The following is a 15,916-nucleotide window of genomic DNA, read 5'->3' as shown; positions in this document are numbered from 1 at the left end:
GCAAGTGTCAGTAGTTATCGCTGGGCTACCACAGCTGATATGTACATTAAAAATACAAAAATCATTCGAAATCATATAAATCATTTGTACGATGACATTTCGACAAATCAGTCGACCGATTTGAAGATTTTATCTGAACATGTAATTACCTTGTTGGTAGATATAAAAGCGCATAAATGATTACATTTTTGGATTATTTTAAACGGAAAGAACAACATGAATCTCGTGGAGCTTGCTCAGATTCACGGCTTGAAGTATTTAATGAGATCGAAACACAGGTATGATATTAATCGTTGGAATGCTAAGCAATCCTCACAAGAACGCACGAAAACTGCAGAACATATTCTGACTAGATGCTGTCAAATGAAACACTCATTTAGATAAATATTAATCTATTTTAATAAAGCTCTTTGTGTATTTCCTTACAATGGTTTCAAGCAGTGATGTGGTAAAAAATAAATAAAAATATATTATGGGTTTAACCTGAAAAAGAGGCACTTATTTAGGTTCTTAAAGACACACTGAAAGTTACAGCGCAAAAGCGCTGCGCCGCAGTTTTAAATTCAAAATAATGCAACGATTTTGCGCCGCGTATCTCTCGGAAGGTTAACCAGAAATTGAAGGAAGTATCTTTCATGAAATGCGTTATCAGATTTTGGGAAATTTTCGACATTATATGTGTACTTATAACCAAAGAGCTCTTTATAAACAATCTATTTTATAAATATTTCAATTATTTATATTTACCATTAAAATTACTAATCGCATGCGAATAACGAAAGTTAAAATTGCACTATATTTACTAACTTGTTAATAAATTATAGATATATGTGTATATAAATCTATTTTATGAATTTTCACATAGATACATACATTTTATAGCATAATATAGCAATCAAAAGTCATTTGATGTTAAGTCCAAAATAAAAAATCTAAGTAAGAAAAGGACCAATATACTCGTATAGCTTCTTTACTAGTTAGCTACTTTAGCAGTGCACTGCTGCATGTATAATAGCTGCTGCATGCATATATAGAAAGTAGCTATATATTGATCCTTTTCTTACTTAGGATGGACTTCCGTAAAATAATCCATTAGATATAAAAAATTTAGTTCAATTGGCATATTAATACAAAATACATTTTTTCATATCTGCGGTTTATCGTGTCCGGTGACAGAAGTCGAATTTTAAATTAAAATTTACTCGTAAAATTTGAGCAAAAGAGCAGAAAAGGGACAGCAATAGTTTTGTTATTCACACGGGCTTAGATTTGTTACTTGATTATTAAAATTAATACTTTTTCATTTGATATAAAGATCAACAAGACAATAAAAAACACGTGCAACTCACCAATAATTTATATTGTATTTGTTCGTTTAAAGATATCGAAACTCATATTACAGATGTCAATGGAGCCTGTTGTTGTTTACTTTCATGGTGTGTTCCGTCGTGATGCTTTGGATATGGTTGGACCGTTATCTGGAGAACCCGACCTACATTGTTCTGGTGGAGTCCAAGAAAACAAAGAAGCCATTTCCGTCGGTGGTCGTGTGTCCGGAGATAGCATTTCCTGTTCACAGAATGGAGGCGTTTATTCAGAAACTGTAGGGACATTTTATAACTGTTTAATATCATATCAGGTAATAGACGCCCATTGGAAGGGATAAGCCTCCCCCAGAGATGGCCACGATGACCGGTCTTGCGCTGCCTGTAACCAGCGACTTCCTGCAACCTTTATTATGTGGTCTACTCACGCTGCGTCTACCTGCTCGTGGTCGCCACTCGAGAACCTAATAGCCCCAATGGCCATCAGTTGGACGAGCGATGAGCCCCGCACATTGTCACTTCATATAAGCAATCCTTCGAGCTACGTCATCGATCTTTATTTTTCTGCGGACCTCCTCATTTGTAATTCGATTAGCGAAGCTCCAACTATAGCCCACTCCATTTCTTTCTGGGTGACCATGAACTTTATGGAGCCCTTCGTAATAGCCTAAATTTGAATGCGATTGGAAATTTATTGTAAGGTTTATATTCAGCAGCGGATGTCTGCTAAAATGATGGTGATGATATACGGTACGTTTTATATACGTTAGAGAAAAACCCTTGGTATTGCTGTTCAAAGATAGTCATGTTAGTTTCTGATGTTTTAGGTAATTTTGGTGATGACAGAATAATAGTGTCTCAATAATGGTTGTATTCAAAGTGACAGGTCCATGAGTGTGTGTGATCACTAATTCTCCCCCAACAAGACTTAATACATAATAGTCTTAAAAAAATTCCATCAGATGTTGATATAACCTGTGTCATTTTTTTAAAAATTACGAACATTTACGACGCAGTTACATACACACAACGACACACACACTCGTGCGCGCGCAAATACTCACATATACGCATAAACACACACGCACACGCACATACAAGCACACGCGCACATGCACACGCACACACACTCAGAGAGAGACTGGCACAGACAGACCCTCCCACACACAAACACTCGCATAGATGCACACGCACGCACGCGTGCGCTCACTCACACCCACATGTATATATAAACCTGCCAATACATGTATATATATTGGTAGGTATAACATTGTTAATGTGTTAGTTAAGTGTTATGCCTTGCAGTGGGCGTTCATCGGCTGAATAGAGAGAAAGAGAAAGTGAGAGAGAGAGAGAGAAGTGTTACTTTTGTGTATATTTCTTGACAATAATTTTATTATTTTTTGACAATAATTTTATAAACTTTTAGGACGCTCCCTCAGGGTTTCACAGAAGCTTACATTAGAAAAGTACTGAATCAATTGGCTGCATTTTTCTCACCTGACGTGCAGTACCGGTTGGCAGATTTAAAGAACATCGAACGCATACTCGACCACAACCACGTGGATGTCGAAGAAGCCGGCTTGAACTTGACGACATCTTGCGACGAAACTATTTCACGGTATACTTTATATAACTACTTACTAAAATTTGTAACTCTTTGATGTGAAACTTCCGAGTGATATACTGGACTTTAAGAACCTAAATAAAATCTTTAATGGAATCAGGCGTTACCTCGCGAAAGTCCATTCTAAGTAAGAAAAGGACCAATATTTAGCCACTTCCGCACATGCAATGGTAGTCGTGCAATGAAATGCACCGCCCGCCAGCCCGTTGATAAATGCGCATGCGGCAAACAATGCGAATCACACAACCGCCACCACCAAATTACTCAACACGTGTATCACCCCTCCACGGGGCATCTCCAGGAGTTATTTATTACTAAATAAAATCAACGAGGTAGCTCGAAGAATTGCTTATTGAAAGTGACAGTAGACGGGACACATCGCTCGTGCGTCTTCAGTGGTGACCATGAGCCGGTAGACGTGTTGTGGGGTCGCCTCCACTAGGTTGACCGAAGACTTATGTAAGGTTGCAGGAAGTCGCAAGGAGACCTATGCCTTGCAAAACATCAACCTAGATATTTAATGGAATCAGGCGTTATTTGACGGAAGTCCATCCTAAGTAAGAAAAGGACCAATATTTAGCCACTTCCGCAAATGCAGTGGCAGTCGTGCAACAAAGTGCACCGACCGCCAGCCCGCTGACAAATGCGCATGCGGCAAACAATGCGAATTGCACAACTACCACCGCTAAATCACTCTAGTGAGAAAAGAACCAATATTTAGCCACTTCCTCACATGCAGTAGGAGTCGTGCAACAAAGTGCACCGGCCGCCAGCCCGCTGACAAATGCGCATGCGGCAAACAATGCGAATTGTTGTGTAACTACCACCGCTAAATCACTAATCAACAACCTAGATGGTTTGGGCTGAGCCAAATGATATTTCAACAGTATCAGCGAGTTCTCTAATTATTTCGACAGTCTTGAATGACAATTTCAACTTAGTTTTTGATTCGTATTACATATGGCTTACCATGATACTTTATTCACTACTCTCTTTTTTATGTCAGTTGCCGATGGCGAGGAAGAATCGTGGACTGTTCGAGTCTCTTTGAAATGACCTTAACTCTTTATGGATTCTGCTGTATTTTCAACGGACGTTCCTTAAAAAGGTACTTTTTTATACAGATTAAATACTATTTTGTATTGTGTAATTAAATAGTGTAATATCAAAATGTCAATGGCCATATGAGCTTGCGCAAAAACAAACGCTTAAAAAAACATATTTTTATTTAATTGAATCAGGCGTTATTTTGCGGAAGTCCATCCTAAGTAAGAAAAGGATCAATATCAGGCCACTTCCGCACATGCAGTGGTAGTCGTGCAACAAAGTGCACCGCTTGCCTGCACTCTGTGTTTGGCACTAATCGGTGTAACATTCCTCCTGAAGATGCCCCGTGGAGAGGTGAAACATGTGTTAAGTGATTTAACGGTGGTAGTTGTGTAATTCGCATTGTTTGCCGCATGCGCATTTATCAGCGGGCTGGCGGGCGGTGCACTTTGTTGCACGACTACCACTGCATGCGCGGAAGTGGCTAAATATTGGTCCTTTTCTTACTAAACATATTTTTTTAATATATGATCAAAATTTTTTTAGACGAGGATTCTTTTCTCAGATAGTATATACATATTTTTTTCACAATTAACAAAATTCTAAAAACCTCTTAAAATATTCATTCATGTCATCATGTCATCCTTGTCATCGTTTTAGCCCATAGATACCTAATGCAAAGTAAAAGCCTCCCCCAAAAATATCTAAGGGGATATATATCATAATCGCTACGCTTAAAATGCGTGATGGTGATCGCAGTGTGGTATTATGGTACGCAGAGAACGCTGCTGCCTATCCTCTGGAAAATTATAAGCAGTTGAAATCCTGTATAATTACACAAAGTGTGAATTATATGAGATTGTATCTGGGATATCGAAGTTCTTTGCAATTGGATTACCACTGCTCCCATTTCGTTCATGAGTCGAAACAAATTTGACTCTTAAAACACAGATATATATACTTTCACGTTTTAATCTTTTACATCTATAATCAATTGTTGTATGTGAAGATATTTGCTTTTATTGTAGTATAGTCATGAAATAATTCAAATATCATTTATTTCGGAAATATTTTTTAATATTATATTGTATGAATATCGTAAGGACTTTTCTTATCTACCCATTGAAATATAGTTTTGCAATAAACATCATTCAACATTTGCTATTTGACTCAACGTTTAATTTTCAGAGATTTCGAGAATAAGCCAATGCAACGGAAAGTAGATCACAGTGGGTTTTATGGAAATTTTGACATCTACAGTGGTCTGTTGTTGGTCATTAATCAAAGTTTGACTACGCCGTACGATGTCGATTTATCGTATAAATGGGTGAGTGTAAACAAAGTTACACACACACACACACACACACATATATATATATATATATACAAAGACATACAAAAGTATATAAAGTAATGCAAAAGTACGTACAGTTATACAAAAGAATATATGGTCACACAAAGTTAAAAAAACACTCATAAATGAGTAGTATCACAAATAAGCAATTAAATTCACATATAATTGTACAAAGTCACACATTGCAATAGGCACAATTAAAAAATATAGTTACACATGTGAACAATGTCAAACCTAGGTATATATGTATATATATACATACATATATACACATTAGAAAGGCGGGTAATTTTTTAATTGGTAGGACTATCAGTTTGCCAAGCGTCTGCTTGTCAAAAGTTGGATATCATTTGAAGGATTTTGAAGGATGTTTTATGTATCAAATGTACAAGCCTCGATTGGTCGATGTCATACTGTACTGGCTCTTCTCGACACTTTTGCCAAAAACATGTTTGATATCTTTCTGCAACCATGGTATTCGTCTGATTTGTCTCGGTGCGACTTCTGTTATAAAACTCAAAAGGCCAATATGGCGATGCACGATTTAGGAGATATAATCCAAATCGTCTTGAAGGCTGCACCAGAAAGTGACTATTCCAACTGTCTCAGGGACTGGAAAAAGCTTTGACCAAAGTGTGTTTTATCGGAGAAAAATACTTTGAAGGGGATGAAATTTGGGAAAGAAATTTAAATACAGATTCACATTAATTTTTGATAACAGTATAATATTACACAGTGCAGTAAAACAAAGGCGATTATTACACATATAATTTTAATTATATCGAAAAGGCTTGAATCGAACAAACATGGGGATAAACTGACATGAAAACAAACACCTTACATACCTACACACACCTTCAAATTATCATTTATATGTATATATATATATATATATGTATATATATATATATGTATATATATATATATATATATATATATATGTATATATTATTAACTATCATTGTATAAATTTTCGTAGAATCATTATTATTTAAAATGCTATAGATTTTATGAATAATTTTAGACAATAGATGACATCTTTAAGACATAAGCGAGGAGGCTTAAAAATATATGTAAAGATTTGAATCAGTTCACTAAAAAAATCTTTTTTATTTTATTATGTTTTTAAATGTCGAATAAACTAAAACAAATACCAATTATTTAATTATGACTAAGTCATACCTGATTGTTTATGTTTATTCGGTACATATGTCCTATGTAATTTTAGCATTTATATAAACAGAGTTTTTTTTCCTTGAAGCTAACACTTCACAGTAGCCAGCGGTATATTGACCTGCCGGGGAACGGAACGCCTATTACACCTGGAACCGAATTTTTCGCTGAATACAGCACTACAGGACTCCAAGTAGATGATGAAGCCGTGGACCTCGACACGGATCTCAGACGTTGCAAGATGAGCTACGATGGATTAAAATATTTTCCATACTATCATAAGTATCAATATAAACTTTGTATCTATATCACATTCACGCATTTTTACAGCTTGATTATCTAGCATCAAAGCTTGTATATATATCACCTGTATAAAGATATCACTCTGAAACTCTATTAGAATGCGACAAGCCTGTAACTTCTAGCAGAACAGTCAGAATAAAAATTATTTTAGTATAAAGTAATCCTGATTTTGAAAGTTTATAATTACCACTGTTAGGATACAAGTTGTTTCAAATTTACAACGTAATATTCGATCTCGATTCGTTACGTAATAAAATTATTGAAATGAGTAAATATCTTTAAAATTTTTACACCACTTTCCGATCGTCTTGTTTAAAATGCGAATCAATTTGATCTAAAATATGTTATATCAGTTTTTTTTATTGAAATACTACTGGCCAATAAATTCTGGCACAACAAAGTCTGCAATAATAGATGGTAAGCAATAATTTTAATGTGTGGTAATCCGAATTATAAAAACGCTTTTTTTACTTTATTATCAATACATTATTTATTACTTCTGAAACCATTGACTATACGATAGAATGAATCATACATTGATAGCAAAAGAGTTTTACATTCGTCTATTTAAGCTTTTTACAATTGCAACAAATCAACTGGTGCAACATTTATGTTAAAATTAATCCAATAAAAGCTGTAGCATAGAGTTTATTGTAATTTATCTTTTTGAATATTTAACTGGGTTTTTAACCGATTTGGTGTACACAAAGGCTTTAGAAATATTAAAATACTTCAAGCAAGTATAAATATTGTAATAAAAATAAAAGAATCGAAATAATTTTACGCAGGAAGTATTGCCTTGTGGAAAATGAAATGAGGAAGACGTATGAGCTCTGCGGATGCATGAAGGTTGGACATCTGCGATTACCAGGTGTTCCCGTCTGCAGAGCAAAAGACCTGAAATGTGCAAGACGTGCTGCAGGTATATATACTCACTCTTTCCACTGTTTAACCAACCTAAAAATAGCTGAGATAGGGACATCAACAAAGAATCAACCTTTGCTCCCTTAGTTTTAGAATATCATCACCATCTCAGCCTGTTGGTGATGATGTTCAGATAGGCCTCGTGATTTCCATAGAAGGTAACAAGCCGCCGGTTTAGTTTACCTCTCTTTCTCTTTGTCATGTGTGAGCAGGGACAGTACATATTCGAGTAAACAATCTTTTCAGTTAAAATTTTTATTTCTAATTATTTTATTCTTCACGAATTCTTTCGTACTTTCCTTTCATCCTTAACAATATTTATGATTCCATCGCTTACGTATTATCTGCCTTTCATTTCCCACCTTCTCTTATCTTAACTCTAAGATCATAGTTTGAATCTCAGGAAAATTATAGTATCACAGTATTGACTCATTTTAATTTAGTATATTTCTAGATTTTTTTAATTTTTAGCTGGCACTATTTTTACTTTTCTTTCTAACAATATTTACTACGTTACTTAATTTACTTGGCTTCGAGTTTTTTAGGTCAGGACCCTGTACTAATCTTGAGTCTTGTTTTTATTCATTGCACACTGCACTGCTTCTGCAAAAGCCTAAGAACGATGAGTGCAGTTGGTCGTCGCCCAATAAGAAGGCGATCTATTCCTATTTTTGCTCCACTCTCTAACTAGAAATGAAAGCGGAACCCTCCAAACACAGATCAACTGCGATAAGGTGTACCACGGTCTAGTCGAAGGTCACAAACGGAATTCTCCTTGTGTTTAAACCTGTACAGATACTCAGAGAATCACACGTGCTCTGTGAACATCTGGACCAGAAAGTCCAGCTGAACTTTAGGGAGTAAATTTCTCGTTGTAGATGCCGTCGTACCTTCTATTCCCCATAACAATGTTGTCTATTACCTTGTGAGTGGAGGTCCTATTCAGCGTTTGCCAGTCCATGGCTTTCAATCCAGAATATTACCCCCTAGTGGTTCTATTTTCTCTCATTGTTACTTCAAATCTGATGGACAATGTTAGTTAACTTGGCACATCCACGTTTACTCTTATTCCCGAAGATGAGCATAGCAATAGCAATAGTAACAGCAATAGTAATAGCTACAGCAATAGCAATAGCTATAGAAATAACTATAGCTATAGCTGTAGCAATAGCAATAGCTATAGCTGTAGAAATAGCAATATCAATAGCAATATCAATAGCAATAGCAATAGAAATATCAATAGCCATAGCAATGTCATAAACAATAGCAATAGCAAAAGAAATTACTTTAATAATAGTAAAGATTATATAAAGACTATAATAGAAACAAAAGGTAGCATCTCAGCATGTGCTGGTAGTTCAAGCAGTGCTGGTTTTAAATCTCTTCTAGCTAGCTTAGGTGTAAAGTGAAAAGTTTATAGTATTGACCTAACGAGTTTAAAAACATTAATAAACTTGTGTTTCACTATGTTACACATTGATTTGTGTGTGTGTTGTTTAGGCTCAATTTTTTTCAGTTGCAAACTGTGTATTAAATAAGGCATAGTTCTTCAATTTAAATTTTTTGAAATTCTTTGAAATGTTTTGTTCAAAATTATTAAGTTTGTAATAATATTGTACAAAGTAAATATATATTTCAGTTTCATTCGGCGAAACTAACACAGAATGTCCAGTGACTTGCGACGTGGAATTGGATCAGACAGCTGTCGCTACCTACGATTTGAGACAGGATTTGGTATCTTACGATAGTTTTTAGTACGTACACTTATAAATGTATATATATAATGTCATCAGTACAACAGAGAGACGCTTGAATGTATAGGTCTATATGCACAATATTTATTTATATCTATTTCCAATCATACTGTAAAAAATGATCACTATACAATAACTTGCATTATTTTCCTTTAATGCAATGAGATAAGCCGATAATTTCTGGTTAATAAAAAAGTTGTTATCTGGTTTTTTAAAACGTAAAAAAATTATTATTGAATTTTGTATAGGGTGTACCATACATAAATTGACAGCATTTAAGCTATAAATTCACCAGTTATCGCTTTTATACGTATATCCAATCATCCTGTATATTATGTTAATTCTTAAAGGAATAACACTCTTCTTGATTTTTTCTTCGGAAAATGTCAAAGGGAATATTTGAAGTGTCTATATTGGCGCCCATACTGGGCCAAACTTATATGTGAGTTTATTAGAAACATAGTTGTAATTTTATTTATTTTATAATAATTAATTTTAATATGTTATCCGAATTTATAAACAGATTTTTCTTACTTCATTATCATTACTAAAATTTTTATTAATTTTGGATGAAATATGAATGCTATTTATTATAAAGCGTGCATTCATCCCTTTTAAAGTTTTTACATCACATATTCACCCATCTTTTTTCTTTTTTGAATAATTCTAAATAGGCGCGTCACGCATTCTAAATATAATGGTTGATTTATTTTAGGTGTAAAACCCTTAAAAGGGATAAAAGTATATCCTATTTATGAGCAGAAAACTTTCAAACATTTAAACCTATTTCAAAGCAGAAACGTTTTTTATAATGTGATCACTGTGAAACATTTTTTTTTCTATTATAATGCGATAAGACAAGGCCTATCTATATTGTTTTCTTTCCTTTAATATTAAATATTGTTTTAATGTAAAGAATCATGATTTTGAAATAATATATATGAGGGTTCTTCAGTAAACCTTATGATTACGAATGACAAATGAAAATATATATATGGTTATCGGGATGCAGGGATTGAATTTTAAAGTCTTTCGCGGGGTACAAATATTTATTTTAAAAACGAACTCCTAAACTGCGCACGCTCCTTCGTCGTCTGTCTCCCTTCCTCGCACACCTCTCGCTTGCACCATCTGACGTTCCTATTCACGCATGCTATTACTTCCATTCCACATGTATGTTATACATAGTATATGTACTCCTTTAAAGCTATTGTACCTATAACCTATATATTAAACATCTTCTCAGCTTATGGAGACCTACTACAAGGCATAGGGTGATATACATAACTGGCCCTGGGCTATCCAAATCTAGTGACTTATCGCGATCTTAAATATATCGTCGATCTCTCCTTAGGCATCCTACCCACGCTGCATCTACTGTTTATACGTTAAACATAATTATTGATAAATCTTTACACGTTTTTTGGAGACATGTTTATACTGAGTTCCATTAATATGGTTTGAATAATTTCTTTCAGTCACAGTTTGGACTTTAAGAAGGTCAGCGTTGTGAGAATATATGTAATTGGACGTAATAGCAAGATACTAACACGGAAACCGTATTTTACTAAATTCGAACTGTTTGGTAAGATTTTCTTATAGTACGTGAACATTATTAAAAAAAATGAGCAGGGGAAGTATAAACACAGCATTAAGTTCTTCTTTTCAGCCAATGAACGCCCACTGTATGGCATATATCTCTTCCAAAGATAGTCATGATGACCGGTTTTGTGCTGCCAGCATTTAGCTACTTCCCCTGACCTATGTCGCTGATCCATCTAGCGGTAGGCCAACCCACGCCACGTCTACCAGCCCGTGGTCGCCATTTGAGAACCTTTCGGTTCCAACAGCCATCGGTTGCACGAGCGATGTGCCACGCCCACTGCCACTTAAGATGACCAATTCTTCGAGCTATGTCGGTGATCTTGGTTCTCTTGTGGATCTTCTCATTTCTGATTCTTTTTCAGGGCATTTCTGGCTTGAAGCGATCTTAACCGTGTCATCAGTCCACCTTGTGGCAATGTCTTCTACCTATGTAGCTTACTCACGGCGCCACCCTGCCCACTCGCCCTACTTTACACACTCTACCCACTCGTGACCGCCACTCGAGAACCTTTCGGTTCCAACAGCCATCGGTTGCACGAGCGATGTGTCACGCCCACTGCCACTTAAGACGAGCAATTCTTCGAGCTATGTCGGTGATCTTGGTTCTCTTGTGGATCTTCTCATTTCTGATTCTTTTTCAGGGCATTTCTGGCTTGAAGCGATCTTAACCGTGTCATCAGTCCACCTTGTGGCAATGTCTTCTACCTATGTAACTTACCCACGCCGCCACCCTACCCACTCGCCCTACTTTACACACTCTACCGACTCGTGGTTGCCACTCGAGAACCTTTCGGTCCAAACAGCCATATATGAGGGATGTGCCACGCCCACTGCCACTTAAGACGAGCAATTCTTCAAGCTATGTCGGTGATCTTGATTCTCTTGCGGATCTTCTCATTTTTGATCCTATCTTAGCGCATCTCGAGTTTGAAGCGATCTTAATCATGTCGCCAGTCCACCTTGTGGCAATGTCGTCTACTTATGTAACTTACCCACGCCGCCACCCTACCCACTCGCACTACTTTACACACTCTACCCACTCGTGGTCGCAACTCGAGAACCTTTCGGCTCCAACAGCCGTCGGTTGCACGAGCGTTGCGCTCCGCCCACTGCCATTTCAGACGAGCAATTCTTCGAGCTATGTTGGTGATCTTGGTTCTCTTGCGGATCTTTTCATTTCTGATTCTTTCTCAGCGCATCTCTGGCTTGAAGCGACATTAACCATGTCGCCAATCCACTTTGTGAAAATGTCCTCTGCCTATTTATAAAGGTCGGAGGAACTTCTTTTTCTACTAGATCACTAACTAACAGAGAATACCTTTACAGCACAATTGGGAGGAATTTTCAACGTGTTCTTCGGATGCAGTGTACTTTCTATTATAGAACTGACACTAATGTTATGTCGAGGAATACGTACGAAAATCACATCTAGAAAAAACTCTAGAACTTGCAAGGATACCAGCAACTGATATACCTTAAAATCACCTGTCTAATCTTCACAGTTGGACACAGGCCGGATATATGGATGTTGGGATTCCTCAATACAGATTTTAATATTTTAAATGAGACTACATCTTTTTTTTAATAATTTTATTACATTATTATGAATGGCGTTGCCCAGAGCGGGCATACAAAGCCACTTAGAAGGCCTACGCCGAATGTGCATATGCGGAACCATCATCCCACACCTAGTAGAGATTACTCTCACCAGTGCGCAGGCCAAAGTAAGGATAAGGATACCGTGACCAAGCGCACTCTTTCGGACATCACCCCATAACATAGCATAGTTAGTTTCTAATTAGTTGTAGTTGATATGAAAATTAGTGTAAAAATTTAATTGTTGTATTTTTGTGTGTATTTAAAGTCAATAAAGTTGTTTGTTTACTTCATCGTCCTAAGTGTTTCCTTTCGGAGCAAACCCTACGTGTCTCTCTACAGTCCATTAAATGTATAAAACGCCTCAAAAAGCATATCTTTAGTCTGAATTTTGGTTAAAATAATATATACTACGCATACGCATCTACGCATTTATAAGCGGGCTGGCGGGCGGTGCATTTCATTGCACGACTACCACTGCATGTGCGGAAGTGGCTAAATATTGGTCCTTTTCTTACTTAGGATGGACTTTCGTAAGGTAACGCCTGATTCCATTAAATAGATAGAGAGATGTCGCTTGAATCGTCAAGCGTTAATTTCTCTGATTATATATTTAGTAGTAGTAATAATGGTTATAAAAATATATAGTCGATAGATGCCTTCAAAAAGGCGTGCAGTGACTTTTGCAACCTTAACTGTGTCATCAGTCTTTTTAGTGGGGAACCTACTCACTGCGCTTCTACCTGCTCGTGGCTGTCACTCGAGAGCCTTAAGGCTCCAACGGCAAGGTTGCATTAGCGATGTGCGCCGCCCACTGTCACTTACCCACGCAATTATTCGAGATATATCTGTGACCTTGGTTATTTTGCGGATCTCCTCATTTTTGATTCCATCTCGCAGCGGAACTTCAAGCAAAGCCTCCTCCATTGCTCTCTGGGTGAGTTTGAGGCTTATTATGAAGCCCGTCGTGACCACGTCTCCAATCCGTATAATGGTGGGTCACTATGCGTATGGATATTTTAATACCTTCCTATTATTAAGAACCTATGTATCAACATTTTCATTGAAATATTTTTTCTTTATTTACTTCTACTGCTACATCATTATAGAACGTGCTACCGCCCATGGAACACAAAAACACGAGGCCATCAATCAAGAGCATGTCTGTCGGCAGCGAGGTGCTTGGTATAGTCGTTTGTTACCTGAGAAACAATCGAACTCCGAACAAAATGTCTGATCATTAATCAGCTGTCGATTTTTTGATCCAGTCAGGTCTAAGTGTATCAAAACGTTTGCGAGCTCATGGAGTGGATATTGAGGTACTTTTTTATCTACTTATACTATAAATATTTGCAATTTTTCATTTTTTTTTGGTCTAAAACAGTGTGTAATTTGCGTGTTATGAACCGTAAATATACAGGTTCATATTTTATAGGTGTAAAAAGTTGAAAAGTTTGTAAATACAGCAGTATACGCATTAATCAGCTCAAAATTTTTAAAGGTACTTCAAAATTTAATATTACAAGTTACACTTACGTAAATTTTAATTGTGTCTAAGAAGAATAAGTTCATTGGTGTGTTCCGAGAGGATGGTGGAAGGCATCACCCTTTTGACAGCAGTAACTGCATCACGTGCTTCGAATGATGTTACAAAGGTAAAGGTTAAATTAGTAGTTAAAGTTAAACTTTAGATTACAACTGGAGATAACAAGGCCAACGACTTTGTTATAGTCTTTGGATAACACTAGGCGCAGACCGCGTCACAAAGGTAATAGAAATCTATAAGGAAATCCTACGTTCAGTGGATATTCTACGGCTCGATTTGTTTTTTTTACAACTTTCTTTGAAAATGGTTAACGGTTTCTGATCTAAAATCATCTAAGACAAAATTTACTATGCCTAGAGCCTTTTAGGTATACCATAGACTTTTTACCACAATACTTTTCTATCTAATAGATTCAGGCGTTATTTTGCGGAAGTGCATCCTAAGTAAGAAAGGGACTAATATATAGCTACTTCCGCTATGCAGCAGTAGACGTGCAATTAAATGCACTGCCCGCCAGCTCATCGACAAATGTGCACGCGGTAAATAATGCGAATTACACAACTACCACTGCTTATTCACTCCACACGTGTTTCACCCCTCCACGGGGCATCCTCAGGACTAATGTTACACTGACCAGTGCCAAACTGAAAGCACTCGGTGTTTGTTATTTATCTGCTTATTGGCGGGCGGTGCACTGCATTGCGCGACTACTACTGCATAGCGGAAGTAGCTATATATTAGTCCCTTTCTTACAATACTTTTCGTTTTTTTTTTCAGCCGATGAACACCCACTGCAATGCATAGGCCTCTTCCGAAAGAGCGCGACGATGACCGGTCCTACCCTGCCCTTATCCAATGACTTCTTGCATCCTTGACTATGTCATCGGTCTACCCAGAGGGGGACCTACCCACTGCGCGTATACCGGCTTGTGGTCGCCACTCGAGAATCCTATGGTCCCAACGACCATCAGTTGCACGAGCGATGTGTCTCACCCATTGCCACTTGAGATAAGCAATTCTTTGAGGTACATCGGTGATATTGGTTCTTCTGCAGATCTATTCATTTATGGTTGGATCTCTCAGCGATAGTCCGAGCATATCCCTCTTCATTGCTCTATAGATGAACTTGAGCCTTCTTATCAGGCAAGTGATCACGTCTCAGATCAGCATGTCATCACTGGCAACACACAATATTGTAAATAAATAAAATATAAACCTACTGTGATAACAAAGTGTAACGAAAACAATGTAAATAAACAGAAATAAAATTATAGAGATTAAGAAAAGAGGAAAGAATGAAAGTTGAATAGAGCGAACGAGAAAGAAAGATGAATTGTTGTATGAAAGAGAGAAAACAGACTGAAAGAAAATGAAAATGTAAAGAAAGAAAGAAGAGAAAGAAAATAAAAATGAATGTGAAAAAATATAATTGTAAAATAAGTCCCTGTCCCACCATAAGATAGGGGTACAAGAGGCCCCCAATAACGGGGGTCTCAATAAAAAAAAAACACACACAATATTCTACATTTACCAGAATCACTAAACTCTTATATCAATTACTTGTATATCGAGACACATATCCTTACACTGAAAAATAGTTGTTATTTGACAATAGAAATTACAATGGCAATCTGTTATGAAAAAGGTTGAAAGCAACGCGTC

General features: G+C 36.6%; 1 protein-coding gene across 1 annotated transcript; it reads left to right on the top strand.

The window, feature by feature from the left end:
- The first annotated feature begins 216 nt into the window (after positions 1 to 216).
- On the top strand, positions 217 to 9,508 carry LOC137928913 (sodium channel protein Nach-like). The gene is made up of 7 exons (XM_068771917.1): positions 217 to 278; positions 1,403 to 1,603; positions 2,755 to 2,946; positions 5,188 to 5,326; positions 6,615 to 6,808; positions 7,618 to 7,751; positions 9,393 to 9,508. Exons 1-7 carry the CDS (start codon positions 217 to 219, stop codon positions 9,506 to 9,508), a joined length of 1,038 nt encoding a protein of 345 aa, XP_068628018.1.
- Positions 9,509 to 15,916: the final 6,408 nt, after the last annotated feature.

This window comes from Battus philenor, unplaced genomic scaffold, assembly GCF_028537555.1.
Source record: "Battus philenor isolate CCGP_79_NKW_IND1 unplaced genomic scaffold, ilBatPhil1.0.hap1 SCAF_4, whole genome shotgun sequence".
In the NCBI taxonomy this organism is placed as follows: Eukaryota; Metazoa; Arthropoda; class Insecta; order Lepidoptera; family Papilionidae; genus Battus; species Battus philenor.
This window is presented reverse-complemented; position numbering and strand designations above follow the sequence as displayed.